Consider the following 26,877-nt stretch of genomic DNA (forward strand, 5'->3'; position numbering starts at 1 on the left):
AGGTGGCTCTATACACCCACAGTTTATTCCAAATCTCAATAGAAGACCACAAAACATATACTTATCAAATATTAAAATGATAATAGGGATACTATAGGTATTTTTAAAGAATTTTTTAATTTTTTTTCGTGTTTTTGTAAAATATTTTTTAAAAAGACAGCTATTAACAAATTGAGAGAAATTTGTTTGTCATATGATGGATTTTTCCTTCGGACACATAAAAAAATTATTTCACTTCTTAACATTCACAAATGTTATTATTGCAATTTTTTTTAGTATTTCCCCAAAACATAATTTTTCATTTTTTCTTACTCTGTTTACAAATCATCTGAAAAAGTTGCTTGATGTTATAAGAAAATGTACTTTAATAAATGTGACGTAAAAAATTGAATGAAAATCATTGCAAATAAACACAAAAAATATTTTAAATTTTATTTGGTATGAAAGTTCCTCAGGTAAGGGTTATCGTTCCTAAGTCCCAAGGCCCAAACACCTTGGGGACTTTTCATTTCTGAGTTGAAGAAAATTTCCTAAATATAATGTTGGAATGATAAATACATACATATTTCATTATAGACTTTGCCCTGTATAAGTGAATATATTCGCTTTAATGCAAAACGAAGTCAAATAAATAAAGGGGAACATTGACTAGGCTAATAGGATTTATGTATCCCAACCTGAGAGAAATTCAAAGCAACCCTCTCATCCCCGTTAGGTGTCGATATCAATGTGCATTAAAGTATATTATAATTGAAATATTTTCACCGGTTTAGAATTTTCTTTCACGGAATTAAATCAAAAAATACGTTTTAGAAATTTTTGGAAAGTAAAAAATTATTGTTCTCAGCGGGAATCGAACTTATGATCTACTTGTTTGTAGTGAACCCTCTAACCCACTGCGCTACGGTGCAACATATCGGTGATGGTAAAGAAACTCTTTAAAAAATTATACTTGATTTTATTGTTTATTTTGATAAATAATACCACACAACGTGAAGGTGTCACATACCACATTACTTGTAAGTAATGAATTTTCCAATTATCAAATTAAATCTATTCACTTAACAAATTTTTCAAAAGAGCGGTTCCCATACAATTTGCCTCAGTTTAAATCAGCCAGTACCGGAATTGCTTGCTTCCAGATTTACTTTTTTGCGTACTGCGTCATCAAAAAGTGGTGTATAGAGCCACCTTAAGTTGAAGCATCCTCAGGTTGTGTAATATATATAGAGAAAAATCTTTAAAAAAAACAAATTAAAAAACGAATGAGACTATTATGGGGGGTCAAATTTTTACATAGGAAATAAATTTGATCAGTTTCAAAAGTATATACCGGGTAGTATTACTTATATGCAAGCATATTGATATTTGTTGATTCTCAGTTGTTTACACTGTGGCCCTGGATAATTCTTGTGCCACACAACACAGGATGAATGACCATCTTTAAGTCCTCCTTAAAGATAGCTTAAAGGTGTTTAAAGGTAGCTTAAAGACGATCTTTAAGCCACCTTTAAGCTATATGTGTTGCTTAAAGGTGGCATAAAGAAAGCGTAAAGATGGCTTAAAGGCAGCTTAAAGACTATCTTTAAGCCACCTTTAAGGACAACTTATAGGTCCTTAATGTCCAAACTTCTTTAAGCCACCTTTAAGCTACCTTTAAGCCACCTTTAAGCCATTGAAAACTTTTTAATTCAATAGTGTGGCTTAATTTCCAACAAAATGTATTAACTTTATGAAAGAAAAGGTATTAAAACGGTTTTTGTTCTAGAAAGAAAAATGAAAAAAAAACCACAAAAAAAACCGGCCACGGCGAGAATTGAACCCGGGACCCTTAGTTTACTAGCAACACCACACTTCCTCTGCTCCACGGCAACTTACATATAGATGGGCGTTTTTATATCCTAGATATCAGTGGATATTGAATTACTGTATTGAATGTGTTTACTTGAAAAGATTTTGACAAACCATTCAGTTTGTAACAATCAATTATATTTACATGCATGCATGTATTTAGAATGAAATACGGAACTTGGTCTTCAGTGAACAAAAATATATTATACCTAAATGGAAACCGTTAGGTTCACTATAGTAGGCTTTCTTAGTTAATAAATTTAAACCGAGTAGATATACGTTCATCTAATTTATAGCTATAAAAATGTAAGAAAGAAAATGAAATCATTTCTTTTATTAAATGCATTGATACTATTAGGGTATTTGTTCAATTTCCCGCAATTTCCCGGTTTTCATGATCGCGGCGCCGTTCCAATATGTTTAAATATTTACATGTAATTGTATGTACATGATATTTAAACTATCAATTCTATAACAAACGAAATTACCAATTACCGGTGACGTATTTACTGCATGTGGCAATTGCAAATGACTTGTACATACAATTGTATGATGTGCCAGGCCGGGTATATTTGACATATTTACCCTTATACATATATTTAAATAATCAACCCCTATTTATGATCACCAGTACATTAATTAATTAGCCTCAAGATTTTACTCTTACATACATGTATCGTTATTTTGTAGACGTAACATCTTTGAAACCCAGAGCTAGGAAATAATACTTTGAAAATGAATTACAAATGTAAATTAACTTTTATTCACTAGACTTATCGTATACTCGTACATACTAAGATTCAACGCCTTTAGAAACCCTGACGTGCACCTGGGCACACGACACACCTGTTGTGTATATCTTGTATATTCTGTGTTAGTTCCATGGGTTTTCTTAAGTTGGACAAACAATAGACTTTAATTAGATATACACAAACATGCACCTGGGCACACGACACAACTGTTGTGTATATCTTGTATATTCTGTGTTAATTCCAGGGGTTTTCTTAAGTTGGACAAACAATAGACTCTAATTAGATATACACAAATGAACAAAACTATGTCTAGACAAACAAAGCAGTAATACCCTGCCCGATATAACAAAGGCAGTTGAGAGTCTTTTCATCTTTAACATGTATCTAGCAGATCTAGAGTTAGAAATAATGAAAATTGAAAAAAAAAATACAAACCTTAAACCGATTATCAAATTAAATCATGCATTTTTGGTTCTTATCTTTATTTTGTTTAATAACCGGATGAACTGAGAGAGAGAGAGAGAGAGAGAGAGATTTTTTTCACCGATTAATTTATAATAGGAAACAAACATACTTTAATTAGTTTTATGCACATATTAAGATACAGAGACTGCACTCATCCCTACAATAATTTTGAAACCCCCAAAAAATTATAAAGAATTTTATAACGGCAATCTGTGTCCATCGGAGCGATGCTGATGATAGCGATCTGTGTTTAATGGAGCGACGATTAAAACCGCCTGGAACACCCCCCCCCCCCTTCCTTGGAAATTATATTATCACTCGGATGACCCCCTCCCATCTCTATAAAAGAGCTTTTGCATTTAATATATGTTTTTATTGTTCAGCTTGATCTATATTGACTTAAAGGCCACTTAAAGACAGTGTAAAGGCAGTATAAAGAGAGCGTAAATGCCACTTAAAGATGCTTAAAGGTAGCTTAAAGGTGGCTTAAAGAAGTTTGGACATTAAGGACCTATAAGCACTTGCTTAAAGGTGACTTAAAGGCGGCTTAAAGGTTGTATAGCCTTTAAGCTCCTTTAAGTCACCTTTAAGCCACCTTTAAGGACTTGCTTAAAGATGGTTTTTCGCCCTGTGCAAGGGCTTCAAAGATTGATGTAAGTTTATATGTATATATGAACAGTTGTTTAAGATCTTTTTGAGAATGGCAATGCTCAATATGTAATATAACTATGAAATCATCTAGTTACAAAAGGGGCTCAACATGAGAACATCTGGAAATTTTTTTGAAATCTTTAAATACAGAAACTGTTTAACTCATTCATTATCCCAATATTTTTGGATATGACTTCATGACGCTGATCTTATTATCTCTAGTCTTGCTCAGGTGAGGTGGCCCATGGACCTCTTGTTCTTTTTGTCCCCCGCCGCAACGCGGAGCGGGGACATAGAAATGCTGGGCGTCCGTCCGTGTGTCCCTGTGTCTGTGGGTCCGTGTGTCCGTGGGTCCGTGTGTCCGTCCGTCCGTCCGTCACACTTTTTTGTAAGCGCTCTCATGCCTACAAATTTTGACGGATTTTCATTAAATTTATACCAAATGTTTATACCACTATTACCTTGGTCAAGTTCGAAAATCAGCGTTTGTCGATACTTTTTGTTGGCGTTATGGGACTTTGACCACAATCATGACTCCGTTTTTTTCCAAAAATTGACCTTGTAAGCGCGCTCATGCCCACAAATTTTGACAGATTTTCATTAAATTTATACCAAATGTTTATACCACTAATACCTTGGTCAAGTTCCTAAATCAGCCTTGGTCGATAGACTCGATACTAGTATACTGCTTGACCGGCGGGGGACCCTGGAATTCTATTCTTGTTATTTTAACAATGTGCAATTCTTATTCAAATCCAGAAAAAGCAATATTTAAAAGCAATTTAATAAATGCATACCTTGTTATGAATGTATTGGATTTATTAGCTCAAACTAAATGAAACTACACTAAATGAAATAAATATGTTCTTCAAGAAGAGTAATTTTTAAGATAATTAAATTTATGTGGTTACATAATAATCTTCTGAGTTAATCTCTTTCATACGAATTGGGACAATTAACACACAAAAATGCAGGTTTTCACTCTTTCAGTACTTGCAGTTCTTTGTCCATTTGTTTTTAAAAAGAGAGAATGTCTTCCTTTATTATATTTTTCAATTCAATATATGTGGTTCAAGTCATTTAGTAAGTAAAAAAAACATTTAGTGATTTAAAAAAAACATATACTAATGATATAAATCTATATAAATCCATACAATGATTAAACTTTATGATAAATATACTTTGAATATATTTGTTTATTTTGTTGGGTTATCTAGTGGACATATCTGACTTATTGATATTTCTTAGTAATCTTATAAATATAATTATATAAATAGGTGGAGTTTCACTAGCCATTAAAGCCAAACTTGGTGAGCAGCTGCAGAGACAAATTGAATTTAAAAGTAAGATCTATTTTGAATTGTATCAGTCATAAGATATATAGTACTGAAATTGTCAGTTCAGTTGAATTTCTATCTTAGGACCTATGATACTTGACCTACTTTTTATATTTTGTAAAGCATAAATCTTGGAATATGTTTTTGAATTTCTGTTGATTCTCCAGTTTATTAAAATGTTTTAATTTCTATGCCTCTGCGCCAGCCTCTTATCTTTAATGTAGTATAGTTTTTATATTGTATTATACATTTCATTGGGTCAATTGTTTTTTATATCAGAGTCAGATATGAAGAACAATGGCTTAGCAGTAACAGAGAATGGTGACAAGTCCCCGATTCCATCAAAATTCATCATCCATGTTGATATAAGTGGAGGACATTACAAGAAGAAAATCCTTGAAGCATTGAACAAAGTGGAAGAACTAAAATTGAAAACAGTAGCCATCCCAGCAATAGGAACAGGTGTGGTATTATAGTCAGCAGTGTTATTTATATTTATTGTAGTTTTGGGGGTGTTAATATTTAAAAATTTCAATGAGTATAAATACTGGTATATTTAAGGAGGATGTGCAGCCATCTTGTAAATTTGAGGATCAAAATGAAACTTTTCTTGAACTGGCTTTTTTCTGCCCAAAACTGACCAGATCTGTTGTCAAAAGATAAAAGGGCAATAAAATGAAGCTTTACATGTTGTTTTATATGCAAATTACACATACCAGAACAGAACAATGCCTTTTTTAACCGGGTTTTGCGACGGAAAAATCTGGTTATTAAAATGGTGAAAATGGCGGGCGGGTGGGCGGGCGGCTGCCAAAAGGGTACCCTCATTGTACAGATAACTCCTCCTACAGTTTTCAAGATAGGAAGTTGTTCTTTTGCAGATCAATTGTACATATATCAGAGGTGTGCACATTGCTAGGATTTTGATTTCCGATAATATATGAAAAAAAATACCAGCTTTTGAACTTAGTCATTTTTTGGCAAAATATTGCATATAGGGTACCCTTATTGTACGGATAACTCCTCCTACAGTTTTCAAAATAAGAAGTTTTTCTTTTGCAAATCAATTGTACTTATATTAGAGGTGTGCATATTGCTTGGATTTTGATTTCCGATAATTTATGGGGAAAAAAACAGCTTTTGAACTTAGTCATTTTTTGGCAAAATATTGCATATATAGGGTACTCCATTTCACTGGATTAAGTTGACATGGATTATGGATACAGTTCACATAAATGAAAACCTGGTTTGCTGTCACATTGACAGCTTTTCACCTGTTGATTACTTACAACAGCTGTAGAACTGTGCAGCTTCAGACTTACTTTGAACATTTAAAAATCTGAAAAGATATAAGTGTAAATGTTTATATTTGTTTAAAAGATTTGTGTATTGTCGCTTTAAAGTCATTATATATGCTCTATGTCATCTAGATATGCATGAATATTTATAATAGATGGAATAGCCATATAACATATTATATATTAAGTTCGCTTCCGAAGCCAGAAACTTTGTCAGGACAATTATTTAAATTTTATTTTTATAAACAATTACAAGTCATATGATTAAACAATTATTTTTCATATCAAATTGGTTCTGTAAGTTTGAAAATTTTACTTAATTTCATATAATATGTAATAAATCTATTCAAAACACATCATGACGTTTTCTTGTGCACATATATGCCGTGATCAGGTTAATTGAACGGCAAAGATTTCCAATGCAAACTTTAGGGGAAATATACACTGTGTGTAAATATATACTGGTAGTTTTTTATTTGTAGTATATATTTTTTTGGGTATTTTGGTTGAGTCAGTTCTAGTAGTTTGGACTTTGAGTAAGAACAGTACTTAGAATATATAAAATTGACTCTGTGGGCACAGTGTATTGGTTGTTGATTGCTACAGTTGTACATGTGTTCAGAGTTATATTTTGTGCTATTGTTATGATCATGTAATGCATTACTTCTTCTTATGTGAACAATATCTCACTGTTTATTATATATAATTTTACTGACAGGCAACCTTTATCAGCAGCAAACAGTAGAAGAATTTGCTGAACAAGTCTTCAGTGCCCTAAACAAAATGTACTCCAATGTCAAACACCTTTCTGAAGTTCATGTCGTTATCTTTGATCATCAAATGGCTCAACAGTTCATCATGGCCATGCAGCAGTGCTTTCAGTCCCAAGATTCTAAACCAAAGGGATGGCTGATGGAGAAGCTTGCAAATTACATGCCAAAAGCTGGTTAGTAATATCAGTTAAATATATTCAATTGTGTACTGCAATGATTTTTCCCTGGATTTACATGTACTTGATTGTTGTTTGTATTTCTGAATACAGTAAAACTCGTTTAGTACGAACACGGATATTGCGAATTCACAGATAAAGCGAAGTCATCTTGGATCCCCAGCTATGTAAATTTAATGAATTTCTTATACGGTTATAACGAGTTACGGATATAACGAAGTAATTTCTAAGCTCCCAGTGACTTTGTTATAACTGAGTTTTGCTGTATGTATTTCTGTATATGGCTAATGTTTAACTGCAACATGAAGGCAGAGATTCTTTTGGGGGGTATTTTTTCTTCAAAATATTTATATGTAGGTAGCTTATTGAGACAAAGTCACAGGGATCTTAAATATATTCTTGATGAAGGTGTAGATGTCAGGACCTGGTTATGGTTTTTATACCCCCGCAAACGAAGTTTAGGGGGGTATATTGGTTTCACCCTGTCCGTCTGTCCGTCTGTCCGTCTGTCTGTCCGTCCGTCTGTCCGTCTGTCCGTCTGTCCGTCTGTCTGTAGACGCAACTTTGTCCCCCCTATAGAATTTTTTATTACTGCATGGAACAGTTTGAAAATTTGTACATATGTTGAACACCATCTGAAGATGTGCACCTGCAATTTTTTTTAAGATCAGACAAGATTTAATGATTTTATGACAGTATTCATTTTCCTTATTCTATATATTGTACACTAATGTTGAAAAGTAAGGGAGGTAATCCTTACAGATTTTATTAATTAATTAATAGAAAACACTCTAAAATATATTTATATAAATACATCCAGATGGATTTTTTTGTCTTTATGTCTTAATTAATAAAAAAATAATTATTTTTTATAAGTATTCTATCAACTGACAATGCAAAGTTTTTGTTTGTCAATGATAAATTCTTAGGAGCTAATGAGAACATCAAAGACAAGTTTGGCTGAATTCATTTGTCCCAAGGGAGCCATTATCTGAGCCATGGCTCAGATGGAGCATGTGTTTAGGGGAAATTGATAATCTGTAAAATGGGTGATGGTTTTGGGGCTATTTTAAAACTGTTTCATGTAAACCAAAAGGTCTATCATTATAAGGAAATAAATAATATAATTATTAATAAAGAAGTTAAACTATTTTTAGAGGTTGTTTAAATTTATTTGTCAAGTAATTTGATGAAGTGACCCTATTGGGCATTAATTTAAATGAAATTCAAAATTACTGATATGATTGTAGTGTTTTGGCAATTTTAAAATTGTTTGTAATATTAAATTTTCTTTTTTACATATTTTTACATAGTATGGTAATTATGGTAATGTTTTGGGAGTTTATTAAATTTAACAAGCTCATCAAAGAAAATCATAGTCCTATGGGATCAATTTTCTGATATGGAGTTCAATTGTGCCATAGGAGAAAGTGAGGAAAATTTGAAACAACTAATTGCATCTGTCAAGACTCTTATTAGAAAGATATTGAAAGTTTTATCAACAGAAGAGCATTGCTTGGCTAACGGTATTTCTATTCACTGCAAAGGGAGGGGTTATTGTCATTTTGTTGGTTTTTCTTTAAATCAATTAAATTAAAAAAATATATCATCAAATACATACATTTGTAAATGTATTACTGTTATAGATTTTACAGTGAAATTCTGACAATTTTGATTTTAATTTTTCTTTGTTAACTATTTTTTTTTTTTTTACAATTCTAGAATTTTTTTTTTGTATGTGTTCCAAACCTTAATTATTATTCAATTCAATTATTTGTCCCATTTGAAATTAGCCTAGCGGGGGTATTAGTCCCATTAGGACAGTTCTAGTTTGAGCTGTTTATAAATTTTTACTATTTTAATCAAACTTGCATAGATGGTGCATCTGGGTCATACTTATTGACTTATTACAGACTGATGCTGAATCTGAACCAATTATTTCAGATATTCTGGAGGAGGTTAAGGGTTTTAGCTCACCATAGCTGAAAGCTCAATTGAGCTTTTCTGAACACTTTTTGTCCGGCATCCATCCGTCTGTCTGTCTGTAAACTTTTATCATTTTGGACTTCTTCTCTAGAACCACTGCAGGGGCCATTTTCAACTAATGAAACTTGGCACAAAGCTTCATTGGGCGAAGGTTCAACTTTGTTAAATTGAAGGACAATGCCTTCTTTCAAGGGAATATCATTAAGAATAATTGAAAATTGTTGGCATTTTTCAAAAATCTTCTCAAAAACCATTTGTCCAGAAAGGTCAAATTTCCGTAAAGGTTTTCTCACGTATTGTAGATTAAAGTTTGTTCAACTCATTGTACTGGGAGGTCCACAATAGGGGGATGAAGTTTTACATTAGAATGTAAATCTTTAAAAATCTTCTCAAAAACTAATTGGCCAGAAAATCTCAAACTTGTGTGGAAGCATCCTCATGTAGATGAGTAGATTCTAGTTTATTAAAATCATAATACTAGGGGTAGGTTGGGGCCACATTGGGGGGGGGGGATGATATAGAGGAAAAAATCTTCAAAAATCTTCTGAAAAAGCATTTAGCCAAAAAAGCTGAAACTTACATGAAAGCATAGGTTAAGCAAATTTAAGTTGAACAAACCATGATTCCCTTGAGAAAAGTTGGGCGACAAAGGGATACTTTTAAATCACTGCTAATGCAAAGGAATCGATAAATATCCTCTCATAAATAATATAACAACAGGGCTTGGTTTATACCATTAATAAAAATGTGGATGAAAATTGACAGATATTTTAACTTTTTGTGCAATATCCACTGTACTTATATGTCAACATATTTTGAATTTGTTACTGTAATGCTGATTTGACCAGCTTTTGTTGCTCAAGTGAGCAATTTGGTCCTTGAGCCTCTTGTTGTTTTATTTGTCTAACCTGTTACAGATTTTGTTGTTGTTACCACTATTTTGACCGTGTAAACAGTTTATTGGTTAGAGATTAATTGCCATCCCCAAAATATATGAAATGTCTAGATGAGCTGGAGAATTGTCTGCAATATAGCCGAATTTTAATTTTCACCAGACAGACAGACATATATATATATATATATATATATATATATATATATATATATATATATATATATATATATATGGCAGTCACATGCTATGCTTAAAACCAATGAAAGTGTGGCATTTCAGTCCTAGGGAAAACAAATTACCACATCTTGAATAGATCGTGAACTGTGATTTTTATTTACCATGATAATGGTGGTCAGCTTGCATTAGGTAATTTTAAAGCTAGCTGTTATCCTTGAATACCTATATTTTATTTGAATTTGATTTTAAGTTGGTGGTGGCAAGCCTCATGGTCACCATTGGAACCCAGTGGTTGATGACAAAGATGCCTCTAAAGCCACCATTATTGTTTATGGAGAAAGCCAAGATATTGATACAGGAATTAACAGACTTGAAAATTTATTGGAAGGCGATTTTGATAGAAAAGAATTCAAAGATGAAATTATTCCAAGGCTATCTAAAACTCAGGTTTGTTTCTGATTGAGAAATATATTACGGGTATACTAAAGTTAAACTGGGGTTTAGGACATTTACAGTATAACAATGGATGCATAAATGTTTATGTTAAGCATCACAGACCAGAGTTGCGTGTAAGATGCATCTTTGAAAAGTTGTACTACAGTTAATCGGCTTGGTTTTAGATATATTGTATTTTGAACCTTTTTTTTCTACATGAATAATTAACTAAGTTAATTTGATGAATAAATGGATAATTTTGCATACTTCATTAATTCAACACTTTCTTGAATTTATTTGAAGGAAAGAATTCTACACACCTACATGTATGGTATATCAGATGCTTACCAGCTCATTACAGTATCTGTAAGATTACTGTATTCACATTGTTTCATATGATTTTGTTGCAGATGAAGGCTTTGCTTGATTTAAAAGATAGATTCCATATAGATATAAACATTGACAAAGATAGAGGTATGGCTATCCTTCATGGAACAAAAGATGAGATCAGTGCAGCATCTGATGCCTATCATAAAATTATACGAGATGCTGAGCGCAACATACAGGAGGGTCTCCAGGCAAAACTCATCTCGGACTATGTTCAGTGGTATTATGTGGATAATGCAGATGGCAAAAATGAACTGATAGAGTACCCAGGTAATATAAATCTAATCATTGAGAAAGCCTATCGCAACCAGGACAAAGAAGCTAAATTCACTGATGATGGAGGAACAGAGTACGCCATCAACTTCAACAACATGGAGGAATACCCTACTGTTGATAAGTCTGATGTTACCACTGTGACCAGGAGAGATAAAATCAAGGGTATTTATGATTATTATTATTATGCCCCCCTTCGAGGAAGAGAGGGCATATTGTTCTGCAAAGAGGATACACATATTGAACTGAAATTTGGTATACAGGTCTTTTATAATAATATCTAGGTCAAGTTTGATTTTGGTTACGATCGAGCAATTTTCAACAGAGTTGTGCCCCTTGGATGTAGAAAAATTCCAATTATTTGCAGTTTCTGTTCATTTTCTTCGCATAGGATGCACATACTAAAATGAAATTTTGTATACAGGTTTATCTTAATAATATCTAGGTCAAGTTTGATTTGGGTATATCAAGCATTTTTCAACAGAGTTATGCCCCTTGGATATAGAAAAATTCCAATTATTTGCGGTTTCTGTTCATTTTCTTCGCATAAGATGCACATATTGAAATGAAATTTGGTATACAAGTTTATCAAAATAATATCTAGATCCAGTTTAATTTTGTTTAATTTTGAACATAATTTAATGTGTTCTTCTTTATGTGCAAACTGAACTGCCAATGCATTTACTTCAGTGCCTGGGGTATGTTTTTTTTGCTCTTTTAAGACAAAAATTAATCATATTTCTTTTTTTGATTGGTTCTTAAATGTTTGCTTGCTATAGTTCATTGTTGATAATGATTTATAACACTGGAATTAATCTTAATCAATTCTTACACTCTTGGTTTACAGCTTTGCAAAATTAAATACAATTATTAATGACAAGTTTTTTGCTATTTTTCTATCCTGTGCAGCATCTACCTTTGAGCCTCCATCAGAATGGTCAGCTATGAAGGACTCTGACAACCTGGTTGTGGTCCAGGTGAACTCAGGCAGCCCGGAATATTCCAGTGTAATTGACAGATTCCAGGCACAAGCAGGCAAAAAAGAAATAGTTAAGGTAATGGTAGCCTAGTGTTCAAATATCTCCTTTATATGGTAAATGGGAAGAGATACCATAGCTGACAATTGCCATGCAAGGATTAAGCTTGTTGCTTGTCCATTTATAATGCAATTTGTTAACATTCTGACTGATTACCTTAGTAAGAAATGAATGAATTTTGTTTTTTGATAAGAATACATTTTATTGTATGTACAAGTACCAATGCTTTACATCTTAAGTACAATTTAAGCAATACATTGTATATTGGAGCTGTGTGGAGTATGGACTTGATTTGTTCTTAAAAGTACTGTGTAAAAGTACTGGTACCTTTATATATATATATATATATATATATATATATATATATATATATATATATATATATATATATATATATATATATATATATATATATAAATCTGATTTAGGCATTGAGGAGACCATACCCTAAAATGTAGTTTAGGGAGACAATATACAAAATTTTTATATGTGCATATTTTTTATTGCAAATAGTCATTTAGAGGTCTTCAAGATTCAAATAACTTTACATGTGTTTTAATTTTTCAATATATCTTGTCCTTAAAAAAATACAGCAAAAATGGTCTCCTTTATATTTTGTTACTCTCTCATAAGGCTTAAGGAGACCGTGCATATATTTTCATATATATTTTTTATGGCTTAAGTAGACCATTCTTTTTTCCCATAATTTTCATGATTTGCAAGTGCTCTATCATTTTTTATCGCCACGCAACATAGAATTAAGATATAATGCAAGGTCACTGTGTACATGTGCATGTATATGTAAGCTTTGTTAATATCTCACATAGTTGATGGTGTGGACTTTTAATATTCATAGATGGTCATTTAGAGGTCTGTGGAATGGCAATAATCTCACATCTGTTTTATTTTTCATTACTATTAGCCCTTAAAAATATACTATATTGTCCCTCTAATATTTTGCTACTGTCTTATGCGGCTATGGGATACCGATAATACATTTTTATTAATATTACTTAATTAGGGTTTAGGTAGACCATTTTTTTTTTAACCATAACATTCGTGATTTGCAAGCCCTTTAATTTTCACTGTCCGGTTTTTTTTCGCATGTCACGAAATTTGCGAAAATGGGGAAAATATGTAGCATTTTAAATTTGCGTCCCTACTGAAGATTATCTTCTCAATTCAATCCATTCTACATGTATCCTAATGTGTTTTAGAATTTCACATTAATAAATGAAAAATAAAAACATTTCAAGTTCATGAACAAACTTTACTAATCATCAAAACTAATTTCAAATAGATTTCATTTATAATTTATGGACCAGGGTGTAAACATTAGTTCAATTTTGAAAGTTTAAACAATTAATCATTTCAAATTTATTAATAGAGCAATCATTTCCATTCAAAATTCAGTGTACATAACATGTCCATTATTTTGGTGAACTTGCAGTTCAATTACAACAGTTTCATTTTTTTCTGTGCAACAAAATCATGTATGTAAGGATCTGTAAATTTATGAAATCAAAATATTCATAATCTATTTTCAACCTTCATATTTCAAATTTCATACATTTCAAGAAAATAAAGCTTTTAAAATTGATTTACTTAATATTCTTCATAATTCATATATAACAATAAAAAAGGTGATCAAAGATCACGTATTGAATGAACCATTCATTAATAAATGTTAATGAATAACATTGATAATAAGTACACATGTAAGAAATTGACAAAGTTTAAAAGTTACTCTGGGAGCAAAAATGACTGATCAAATGCATGGCAAAAAAAATATTAAAGGACGAACAGGATTATGCAGCTAAAAAAAATTCAAAATTTTCAAACATAAAGACATTAGGATGTCGTCTGCAATACATATCACGTTTAGGGGCCACTTTCTTGCCTTATAAGAAACAAAGGTAATCACAGATTACAAAGCACCGAGACGAGGCATCACCTTTATAAAGCATCACCTTTATGAGACCACCTTTATCATATTACCTGAAAATCATAGTTAATGATCTTGGATATCTATGGATACTGTTTCGAAACAATATCATATTACTATATCATATGTTAAAAAATTGGATAATAATCATATGTTCATTTCATATATTAATATAAGATACACACATATAATAATAAAAATTAAATACTGTAATATATAATGATGCAATATGATATTGTAACATATGATATGACATAGTGTCATGTTAAATACATTATTGCATTTGATCACATAATACAATATCATAATATATGATACAATGTCATATCACATAATACATCACAATTTTGTAACACATTATATTATATTGTATACTTAAGTATGATATTGTATGATATTATATCATATTTGATACATAATATGATATTGTATCATAAGATACAATATAACTTGATTCAACATTGTATCAAATCATATGATACAATATCATGTGATACAGTAATATATTATATAATACAATATCACTTGATACAATATCGTATCATATGTTACAATATTATATATTCCAATATCAAATAATACTATTTCATGTGATAAAATAATATATTATATAAACCAATATCATTTTATACAATATCATATCATGTGATAAGATATTATATATTACAATACAATATTGTATCATATTATACCATATTAAATATGGCAATATAATATGAAACAATAGCATGTGATAAAATAGTATATAATACATTACCATTTTATACAACATTGCATCATAATAAAAAATACTTTACATTACAATATAATGATACAATATCATATAATTATGCACAAAAATATTGATACAATATCCTACTAACTTTTTATAATATAATATATGATATAACATTGTATCATATAAAACAATAGTGTATCAAATCTGACAATACTATATCATATGAATCATGTTATATCATTTAACAACAAACACATCTATCAATCAGGTTAGAGTGAGGTAGGATATTCTTTTTAAACATCCTTGATAATAGAGATCAGGATCTGAAACTGAAGCTACCTCTATGATTCATTTATATTATAGTTAAATTAACTATGCAAGCTATTGTCTATAAATCATGTGACCTGTTCCAAAATAACTAAACCTCATCCAGCATCCAAAACCTATGACTCAGATTCGGCATTCAAGCCTGCCAGATGCATCAGTATCATAAGACGCATCATCAATTCAAGTTTGGTTAAGTTAGGACCAGTCATTACTAAGATATATTTTTAGCATCCTTGATTATGAAGATCAGGCTCTGCATCTGAAGCTACCTTTGCAATTCATTTATATTATAGTTAAATCAACTATGCAAGTTTGAAATAGTACTAAATAAATTTAATATATGACCTGTTCCAAAAAACGTAACCTCATCCAGCATCCGAAACCTATGGCTAAGATTCAGCATACAAGCCTTTCAGGTGCATCAGTATCTTAAGATGCATCATCCATGCAAGTTTGGATCAGTAGTAATTTAGAAATTGCTATCAAAGGCCACCTGCACCAAAAACTTTAACCTGTTCCAAAAACCTTAACCTCCAGCATCTAAAATTCATTGCCCAGATTTAGCATCCAAGTTTTTCAAGTTCATAAAAAGGTCCAGATGCATCATCCATGCAAGTTTGGTGAAGATAGGACAAGAAATAACTAAGATAAAGGACCTGCAACAAAAACTTTTACCAGGTCCGGACGCCAACGCCAGCAGTATAGCATAAGTTCCCCCGAACTTCGTCTCGGTGAGCTAAAAATAAATTATCATACATGCCCTACGTCTTGTTGTTACATTACAGTTACATTATATGTAAACTGATGAGATTCATGTTTGCTTTTTCATTGATTTCATTTCATTTAATTTTTTAAATGTCCTAAGTCTTGTTGTTTTTCTCTCGTTGAAGATTTTAGATCTAATCTTCAAAAATTTGGTCCTCTCATCAAGCCGTTCCAATGAATACATTTCATGTTTTTCCAAAAACTCCTGGATTTCTCTTTTACCTTGAAAAGATTTTAAAAATAATATGAACAATCAGAATTATTATATTGTTACATATTCATGTAAAAAGGATAATACCTATGTATAGATTCAAGGCATACCATACTCTGTATGGTTTTTGCTTCCACTACTTCTTGCTGAATATTTTGATTTTCATAAATACATTCATGCTCGAACTACATTCATCCACTTATATGTCAAGATTATCTGTTTTGAAATGCCCCCTCTACCGCTTTAGGCTTCAATACACAACCCAAAATAGAAAGCCTATAGGGATTTTGCATTGCATCGGCCATGAAATAGCCTGGATGACATAATTGAAAAATTGTATGAGGTATTTCAAGTGGGTTCCGAATGGTGAAAAGATGTAAACATTTCACATTATAAATCTCCATGAGAAATTTGTTTCTATTCCTGTAACGGTCACCTGAGTAGCATATAACCCATACACAAACTTGTCGAGGAGTCTCATATATGCATTTAATTAATTAGGTTTTATTCTGGAGTAGAAAAATTATAAATTAGTAATGACGGCCACCTCCCTGCCTGAAATCTTTCAAAAAGAACTGTGAAACCTACAATTTTGGCAAAAAACTTAAAAGATCGGGTCTACAAAATCATGAATTCAGTTTCCTTTCAGGTGTGTGGGAGTAAAAAGGATAATTTTTTAACATTATATGCAATAACACCTATACATCCATTTTGGCCCTGCCCTAGAGTTAAAACCCATACTCCAGGGGACATGAAAATTAAAATTTCAGTAGAGGACTTCCTGGTAAACATAATTATAGGTCAGTTTTTTATACAGATGTGTGAGAATAGAGAAGAAAATGTTATAACATTATATGCATTAACACTATATTGCCTCCCCCCTCATGTCCTGAACCCCTGACCCAGGGGCCATGAATTTTACAATTTAGGTAGAGGAGTTAGTGGACATCGTAACCATGTATTCAGTTTTTTACCCACATGTGTGGGAGTAGAGAAGAAGATTTTTTAAGATTTAAAACATTATACTATATTTACTATATTACCATATTGGCCCCACCCTAGAGCCTGAACCCCTGACCCGGGGGTCATAAATTTCACAATTTTGGTAGAGGGCTTCATGGACTTTATAACCAGATATATATATATATTTAAATGGGAGTAGAAAAGAAGATTTTCTAAGATTTAATACATGTTTACTATATGGCCATATTGGCCCCACCCTAGAGCCTGAACCACTGACCCAGGGGTCATGAATTTCACAATATGGACATCATAATCATGCATTTAGTTTTAACAAATATATATGGGGTAGAGAAGAAGATTTTCTAAGATTAAATACATATATACTATATGGCCATACTGGCCCCATTCTAGAGCCTGAACCCCTGACCCAGGGGCCATGAATTTCACAATTTATGTAGAGGGCTTCATGGACATTATAACTATGCAACCAGTTTTTTCCTAACATGTGTGGGAATAGAGAAGAATATTTTTTAAAATTTGGCTCTATTTTTGCAAATTTGGCCCCACATGTGGCGCCCCGGGGGTAGTAGAGCCATGAATTTTACAATTTAGATTCCTCTCACCATAGAGATGCCTCACATCAAAAATGGTAATAATCAGCCCTGTATTTTTTAAGAAGAAGCTAAAAATGTAAAATTGTTAAGGCACGATGCACGATAACGGACAAAAACGGATTGCAATAAACTCAGGTGACCTAAAAATTGCTAATTCATCAAATTGTGGATAGATAGACCAAGCAACAAAGATATATCACCTGAGCTGCTTTTAGTCTTCTTGGCTGCAACTGGGCTTGCAAGAACTTTAGTTCCATTATCATCTTCGATCTCAAAGAAGCACTCTGTAATAACAATATCATGAATATCTTACTTTGCAAATACTAAGGACAGGCATGCATAAAATGTAATGAAAAGAGCAAACATTATGGATGGGTTTTAATTATTAAACGATGCAAATCAATGTACCATTGTCATCTTAAGGAAAGAAAGAAAATTATTGAGAAAAGTTTTTATCATTTCAATAATATGACTTCTATTACCCCCCCCCCCCCCCCCCACCACTACCACACACAGATTCACACAAATAAAAAAAAAGACTGATCACCTTGTGGTGTAACATCCGATGCATTTGCATTTCCACTCTCGCAGGGTTTGGACATCAAATCTTCTTCAGTCACATGTGATTCAGGTGCTGTACTTGGACCTTTAGGATTGTGCACATGTAACTCCGACACTCACCTTTTTAGATAAAATTTCAAAAATGTATACAAACACAAAAATTATTTAATGAAGAAAAAAGAAAAAGAAATACATACACAGTGATTTACCACACTAAAGCACTGCCCATATGCAAATGTGGGGGTATTTTACCCAGTTTTAAGCTTAAGTGTAAATTTTCCCTTACATGTAAATAATCCCTTTTACAGTATTGAAAGTGGTACTCAGCAAATGTTATTAAACACTTTACATTTTCATTACTATCTGAACATTTCTTGAAAGTCAAATGGAATTGTGCACTACAGCCTCTGCATTCACAAAATAGATTGAAACAAACCTATCAAGTTGACTTCTTTCATCACAGGAACTGAGAGAGGGAAAACAATGGTATGGAACTGCAAAAGATCAAAGAATCATTATTGCATAAATAAAGTTTAAAACAAGAAATCTTTTAAAGAAACAGTTGCCCCTTTTGTGGCTTTATCAATCTTAAAATGATTACTTTCTTTCACAAGTCAAAATTAATTATTTTTACTAGACTTTGACCCGTGCGTGCACGGGTTGACATTGCATATGATATCGGACATTCACTACATCGACGCACCGTATTGTTTACAATTACAGAACCAAGCTTTAAGCCTACAATAATGCTATTAATTTCACTACACTCTGCTTAGTTATAATATTCTGACAGGAATGCCTCCCATATACCCGTAATGTAGCAGAAAATTGCAGAATCGCTCCGAATCGATTTTTGAGAAAAATAATGAAGTTGTATTGAAAATAACAGTCAAATTATTCATAACAAACCATTCTGAGGCTGTAAATACTTTTCATCTAAATATTTAATTCATATTATTGAAGGAATCAACACTTTTTTGCTCGCTTCAAAATTACACACCATGTTGATATTCGGATCTCTTGGGATTTTACTCTAACACAGTGTATTTATATTTAGGAATATTATTACATATAGGAGAATTTATTACATCCATTACATTCCACTCATATCATGGAAATCAAATGCATTATCACAGCATTAGGGAGACCAGACAAACATGTTAATTGTTATACATAATAACGTTGCAACTTTGATTCTAATTCATTTACTTTGTTCAAAATGCTCACTGTTTTCTCTGAGGTTCAAGATGTCCTGTTTTTCCATTGCGTTGCAGCTAGCTCTCAATAAATCTGTGGTGGACTCTGTATAAAAGTACTAATATATTGTATTGTAAATACAAGCTTCAACATTTACTTTTTAAATCATTGCAAATTTTATTCCTTATGACTAATTAAAATAAATATTACAAATATATTACCGGTACATCCATTACATTCCATTCATATCATGGAAATCAAATACATTATCCCAGCATTAAGGAGACCAAGCCCCAGGATCACATAATAACATTGCAACATTTAGTCTAATTCATTTACCTTGTTCAAAATACTCAGTGTTTTCTCTGTGGGTCAAGATGTCCCGTTTTCCCATTGTGTTGCGGCTAGATCTCAATGAATTTGGGGTGGACTCTGTAAAAAGTACCAATATATTGTATTGCAATTTCAGGTCTCTAAGTTTACTTCTTTATATCATTGCTAAGTTTATTCCTAATGATTAATAAAAATAAATATAACAAATATATTACATCCATTACATTCCACTAATATCATGGAAATCTAATGCTGCATTATCACAGCATTAGGGAGACCAGACAAACAATTTTATTATACTTTCATGTTAAATGTTAAATACTGAAATCTGATTGGTTTAGACGCAGTTGGTAATCCGTTCTATTACCCTCAGCGTTAGCAACACACTTGGCAATTGGTAACACAACGAACTGTTACATGCGCTTAAATTATGAGCGTACGGTTTGTCGTAGAATTTACTTCATTTCTAAATAAAAGCAGTAAAATTTTCTTTAGAAATAAGACATTCAGTAAAATAAAATGAATAGTGCCTGTTTGGGAGGGTATCTATTGAAATTGACACCCCTCGAAAACCATTGTCAACCTCCGCTCACTGCTTTACCTTAGGGTCAAGCTGTCCTGTTTTTCCATTGTGTTGCAGCTAGATCTCAATGAAACTGGGGTGGGCTCTGTAAAAAAGTACCAATATATTGTATCATAAATACATGCTTCTAAGTTTACTTCTTTATCTCTTTGCAAAACTTATTCCTAATGACTTATACATGTACTTATAAGTATAACAAATATATTACATCCATTACATTCCACTCATATCATGGAAATCAAATGCATTATCACAGCATTAGGGAGACCAAGCCCCAAGATCACGAGCAATCTTAGACTTGAGTAGTAAATTGTACACTGCCAGTGGCGTAGCTACCATGTATGCTTATATGCCTGAGCATGCACATCATTTGGGGGAAAAATCAGTAAAAAAACTAGATCGTTCTCGTTGCGAGCAACGAGTGGGTCTTCCGTCCGATTTTTGAATAAATGAGATAAAATCCTTCACTTTTAAGACTAAATTGTTAATCAATGCAAAAAAAAATGAGGAAAAAAATTTTCGGCACCCGAACCTTGAACCCTGGTCGCCTGGGCACATGTCCACGACTCTAACGACCGAGTTACTCAGACTCTCGCTTCAGGACTTTGATGCTTAATATCTCGGGAACACATCAATCGATTTCAAAACAAATTACATATTCTGATTCAGTAAAAAAAGTCTCTATCAACCCATTAGAAAAATATATTAAAAGCAAAAAGTTAAAAAATTCGATTTTTTATATTTCCTTCCGGTGACGACCGGAAGTGACGGCGGACGTTTTTATGACCATGTTGCAACAGGTAAAAGTGATGTCTATCTTCACTGAAAATTTCAGCCCTATATCTTTATTCGTTTTTTAGATCTCTAGCCGACAAAATTGACTTTTAAAAATCGTAAACGGACGATAACTTCCGACCGGAAGTGATTATCAAGAAATTGAAACGGCGGTACAAACTTCAGATGCCGACACATCATCCCTTAAAATTTGAAGAAAATCGAATGAGCCATCTTTGAGAAATCGCCTGCACAAAATTTGTAAGACAAAAAAAGAATAAAAAGAATAATAAGAAAAGTGAAAAAGAAACAATAGAATAATAGTAGGGTCTTCCGCTGAAGACGGAAGACCCTAATAAATAAAGAAAAAAAAAATATAAAAAAGGAATTCAAGTATTAAGGTCCATACTTAGTTATTCCATCAGCCCGTTTCCGTCACTCAGTCCTACTTTATCCGAAATCAATGCTAAACAAAGACGTATTAAGCACCAAATATAGCCACACAATATGGTCTTAAAGTACCATATTAAAGAAACAGTACACAATGCATGTACCTAAAAAGGCAACTATTTATTTTGCAGTTGAACTTAGTTTTACACATTTTAAATTTCCCCGATAGAATATCTCAGCTTTATTGAGATATTCATTACCATAAACTATGTGAAAATGAACTTAAGAATAAAAGCTTTGAGTAGGTCAAAGGCAAATGTCAAAAAAAAATTCTTCTTTTAACTTTTAATAAGTTTTGTGATTTTATTTTATGCCTAAACTATAGCCAAAACAATTTTAACTGCCTAAAAATAGGCTTAAATAGTAAGCATTCCTTTCAATTTCTGCTTTAATTTTTGGTGTTAAAAATCGTCAGAATCCATGAGCTTCCAGGGGCTTTCGCCCCCTGGGCTTTGTCCTGGACCCACTGGGGGCCTCATGGGGGCCCCCACACCCCCTGCCATTTTAAGCATGCACTTCGTTTCAGGTCTAGCTACCCAACTGACTGTATTAATGTTTCTTGCTTAAAAACATAATAACATTGCAACATTGAATTTAATTCATTTACCTGCTTCAAAATGCTCACTGTTTTCTCTGAGGGTCAAGATGCCCTGTTTTTCCATTGTGTTGCGGCTTGCTCTCAATGAATTTGGGGTGGACTCTGTAAAAATACCAATATATTGTATTGTAAATACAAGCGTCTACGTTTACTTTTTTAAATCATTGCAAATTTTATTCCTAATGATTAAACAAAATAAATATTACTGTTACAAATATATTACATCCAGTACATTCCACTCATATCATGTAAATCTAATGCATTATCACAGCATTAGGGAGACCAGATCAACATGTAGATTGTTATACACAACTACATTTCAAAGTATATCTAGTTAATATAAATGGATTTACTTTAGTCTGAATTAAAATGACTGGGCTCTCAGCCTCTTGTTCTTTCAGGTATTTTTTGCAAAGTGAAAATGGACTGCAGATGCAAAAATATTCTTTAAATAATAACATTACCCAAAACCTTCTTATTTTCATCTGATTCAGAATCAGAACTTGGCGAGTAGTTTGATACACTAAATGGGTCAGAATCCACATCAGAGGGAACTGAAAGAAATTAAAACAATATTATAAATTATGAAATTTTCTTTCATAAACATTCATCAATTATTAGTTTACCACATTTGGTAATTGATGTTTCTTTTTTATAAATCTGACAACAGACCACTGACTAAATCAAACTTTTCAGCAATGGTACAAAAACAAGACTGTACCAATATTCAGTGAAAAATGAATTCCAAATCAGATTGATGCTTAAATTAACTAACCTACCAAATCTGATAATTCTATGTAAATGTATATTTTTCAAGAAGTACATTCTGTAAACAATTTGCAAAATATACATATTTACTACAGAAACAGATTTTGTAATTTATCTAACAAAAAACAATTTTGTTCTGCAAAGGAGACCCTCCACATTAGTGACAGATTCACAATGCACACTGACTTATATTAATAGCTTTTTGTTGGCATGGATGTTAGCGCGAGTGGGTCATGATGTGGGAAGAAGTTGGGGTGACTGGAGAAAACCCACGTGTCCAAGCAGGCGACCAATGTACCCTATCATATACAACAACTGTCGATCATGGGGATTAAACTTGGGTCGCAGTGGTGATAAGCAGGTGCATTGTCCACTGCACAACTGGACACCTCTTTCAAGCTTTTAATTTAATAGTGCTTGATAATGAAAACAAAATAAATCTATTCAGGTCAGCACAAGAACCGTATATAATGTTAAAATTGAAAGAAAATCAAACAACTATAAACAAAATAAAGTGAAATAAAACCTAACAAAACCATTATCAAAATCAAAAGGATCACAGCCTTTTCTGAAATCAATCAAAACTAGTACCAGTAAAAACATGTACATGAACAGGGGCTAGTGTTGTCACGATGATTGAATTTCAATCAATGATCAGTTGAAAAGGTTGTCGATTTATCATAATCGATTTTAGATTTTATAATCAATTATACTCAGTCTGGGTTTATTACATTAATATTATACCTATCATTTTGTTTTCTAATCTGTATTGAATGAAATGAAAACTGTTGTGAGCTGAGGGTTTTCTTCAATCTCAAAAGATGTGCAACATTCTACCTAATAAAAATACAGCAAAAGTCTTATAAGCTTTTAAAAGGAAGTGAAAATAGCACTTATATATTTTAGATTATACATAACATAAAATTTAGTGCCCCATATTATTGAATTTAATATAATTTGTTACCGATTCGATTATTGACCGATCATCAGATGGCAAGAGACAACCAATTCTGCTGATTAATTGATCACGATTTTTAACCTATTTAACAACACTAACAGAAGTTTTAGGCTTGTTTTTCAATAAAAACATATAAATTATCTATTCTGATACTTTTTAAATTCTTGAGAAAAACCTATTTTTTAGATTAGTTTAAAACAAATCAATGTACGAAAAAATGCAAAAACAAAACCAAAGCCAGATAACAAGATATCCAAAGCCTGATTGTAAATCACTAAACTCTCTCTTAATAATTATTTTTTGTGTATAATTAATCCAACCATTTTCCTACCTTGCTGCGCCACCGCAAGCTTTTCCCATCACAACCATAGTCATATACATGAAGTATCTCTTCCCCAACCACAATGTCTCTCTTAGCAAACAATCATAGGTATTCCCTTCCATTAAACACTCTGAGTTTATGGTGGAGTTTGCATCGTCCTTGCCATCATTTACAAACTGGCAGATACATGTATGGTTGTTCACTCCTGACAGCATCAATACTACAGTGTACATAAAAAGAAATCAAACCTTAAATAAGAAGCATATAATTACTGGTATTTTTGCTTGACTTAATTAGAATTGTTTATAGTTATTTCTAGAAACATTACTGCCATACATAAATGTTAAAATATTACATTTAGCTGCAGGTCTGTATCTCCTGGTCTGAAAAAAAAATTTGGATAAACGTTGCTTCAATTTTTTTTTTTACATCAGGAGCTACATACCTCCAGCTTCATGTAAATATGTATAAATCGTATTACCAAAGTTCTTTTCCATTATATTTATAGATAAATATTTTGTTTTTTGTGCTTGTCTTCAGTCTCTCCTCCCCATCCTGTCCTTTTAATGTTTCTCCTGCAGGAGAAAATCTCCACTGACATGACTGGTTGTGCTAATAACTCCAAAACCTACATTAAAAGGTATCAGGAGAAAACGTACCCAAGAGAAAACGTACCCAGGAGAAAACGTACCCAATCTCTAGGGTACGTTTTCTCCAGGAGAAAACGTACCCGGGTACGTTTTCTCCAAGAGAAAACGTACCCTATGAAAATCATAATTATACTACTTAATAGTTTTTAATACTTTTAAATACTATTTTACATAATAAATATACAAAAATGTAAGAGTTTTATAGATATATGAATTTAATACTTTATAATTTTAAAGGAGTTGGACATATTAAATAATTTTCAAATGCTACTTTAATGCATATTTTAATGCATATATGTATAGAAATGTATTCATCTTATGAATAATATCTTTATAATAATTGTAACAACTTTTATTTAAGTACGAAATAATGACCAGTCATAATAATGTGTTTTCAGTCTCCTTCTTCTAGCTAATTATCCATTTACCGTTAGCCTTACCGATTTGAGTTTCTCTATGCGAGATCCCCTGATTTTAATTATAGTGATAATCAATTAAATACCTGAGCAGTTATTATTATGTAGTATTATATATTGCCTCCCCGTGCAGGAGAGAAATATTCACCCTCCACACATTATACATGTCAGTGGAGTCGGAAGAAAATTGACTGTTCAAAGTTACATCTCGTAGTAGTTTCCATATATATGAATCAAACAAATATTTAAAAGACTTGGACTTGGTTATATTAAGCAACCTTGTTTTAGATAATTTTCAAAAAAAAAAATGTAAAAAAAAAAAAGAAAAAAAAACCCCCGCGATATCGACATCTTGAGATACTCATCATTTAGTTCTTCAAATGAAATTGCAATAAAAACTAATAATTTAACGGTTTCGCTTATGGTGGATTAATTGTCGACTAATTAAACTGCTCAGGCCATGTTCGTGTATGTTATAAATTATCGTCTTAATTTAAGTACGTGACTATGCATTTAAAAACAACCGCAACAAATGATACAAATGTTCATTGTATATTTTATTTTCTTTCATTTAAGAATATCTGTGAAAACCGTTATTTATTATTTTCATAGGGTACGTTTTCTCTTGGAGAAAACGTACCCGGGTACGTTTTCTCCTGGAGAAAACGTACCCTATAAATTGGGTACGTTTTCTCCTGGGTACGTTTTCTCCTGGGTACGTTTTCTCCAGCATTCCATTAAAACCACAAGCACCTGTGTGAAAGCATTGTTTATATGCAAAGAAAACATCTACATTAAGCCCCATTCACAATTGGCGTACGAGCACTTTACAACTCTTTGCGATCGGAATGTTTTAGATTCGCACGAGCTCTCTCATATATTGCATGAGGTCTCACATTTGTTGCATGCGTTTTAGTGCTTGCATCAAGTCTCCTTAAAAATTGTGGACATGCACACTATTCAGACGCGACTGAATGCGATCCAAATCATCGCAGTGCAATGCACGAACAATATATAGTACGAACATTTTACAACATTTTGTATACTCGCAAGAGTGCAGGTGCATGATTTTTAAAGGTCATAAGATGAATCGCTGCTGTAGAGAGAGAGAGAGAGAGAGAGAGAGAGTTGAATGTGATAATAGTCTACCATATATCATATGTGCATGTTCTAGTGAGAACATACATTAAATTGGTAAACAACAAAATATTTACAACCATCGACCATTTCT

General features: G+C 32.2%; 1 protein-coding gene and 1 pseudogene across 1 annotated transcript in view; one reads left to right on the top strand and one right to left on the bottom strand.

The window, feature by feature from the left end:
* Window positions 1–26,877, top strand: part of LOC128179732 (protein mono-ADP-ribosyltransferase PARP14-like) — a 60,907-nt gene that overhangs the window by 21,741 nt on the left and 12,289 nt on the right. Inside the window, exons 18-23 of the mRNA XM_052847278.1 lie at window positions 4,997–5,062; window positions 5,336–5,518; window positions 7,073–7,300; window positions 10,612–10,808; window positions 11,207–11,621; window positions 12,366–12,511. Coding sequence (XP_052703238.1) covers window positions 4,997–5,062; window positions 5,336–5,518; window positions 7,073–7,300; window positions 10,612–10,808; window positions 11,207–11,621; window positions 12,366–12,511 — 1,235 coding nt within the window. The remainder of the gene's footprint in view (window positions 1–4,996; window positions 5,063–5,335; window positions 5,519–7,072; window positions 7,301–10,611; window positions 10,809–11,206; window positions 11,622–12,365; window positions 12,512–26,877) is intronic.
* On the bottom strand, window positions 18,235–25,030 carry LOC128179739 (uncharacterized; annotated as a pseudogene).

This window comes from Crassostrea angulata, chromosome 4 (genome assembly GCF_025612915.1).
Source record: "Crassostrea angulata isolate pt1a10 chromosome 4, ASM2561291v2, whole genome shotgun sequence".
In the NCBI taxonomy this organism is placed as follows: Eukaryota; Metazoa; Mollusca; class Bivalvia; order Ostreida; family Ostreidae; genus Magallana; species Magallana angulata.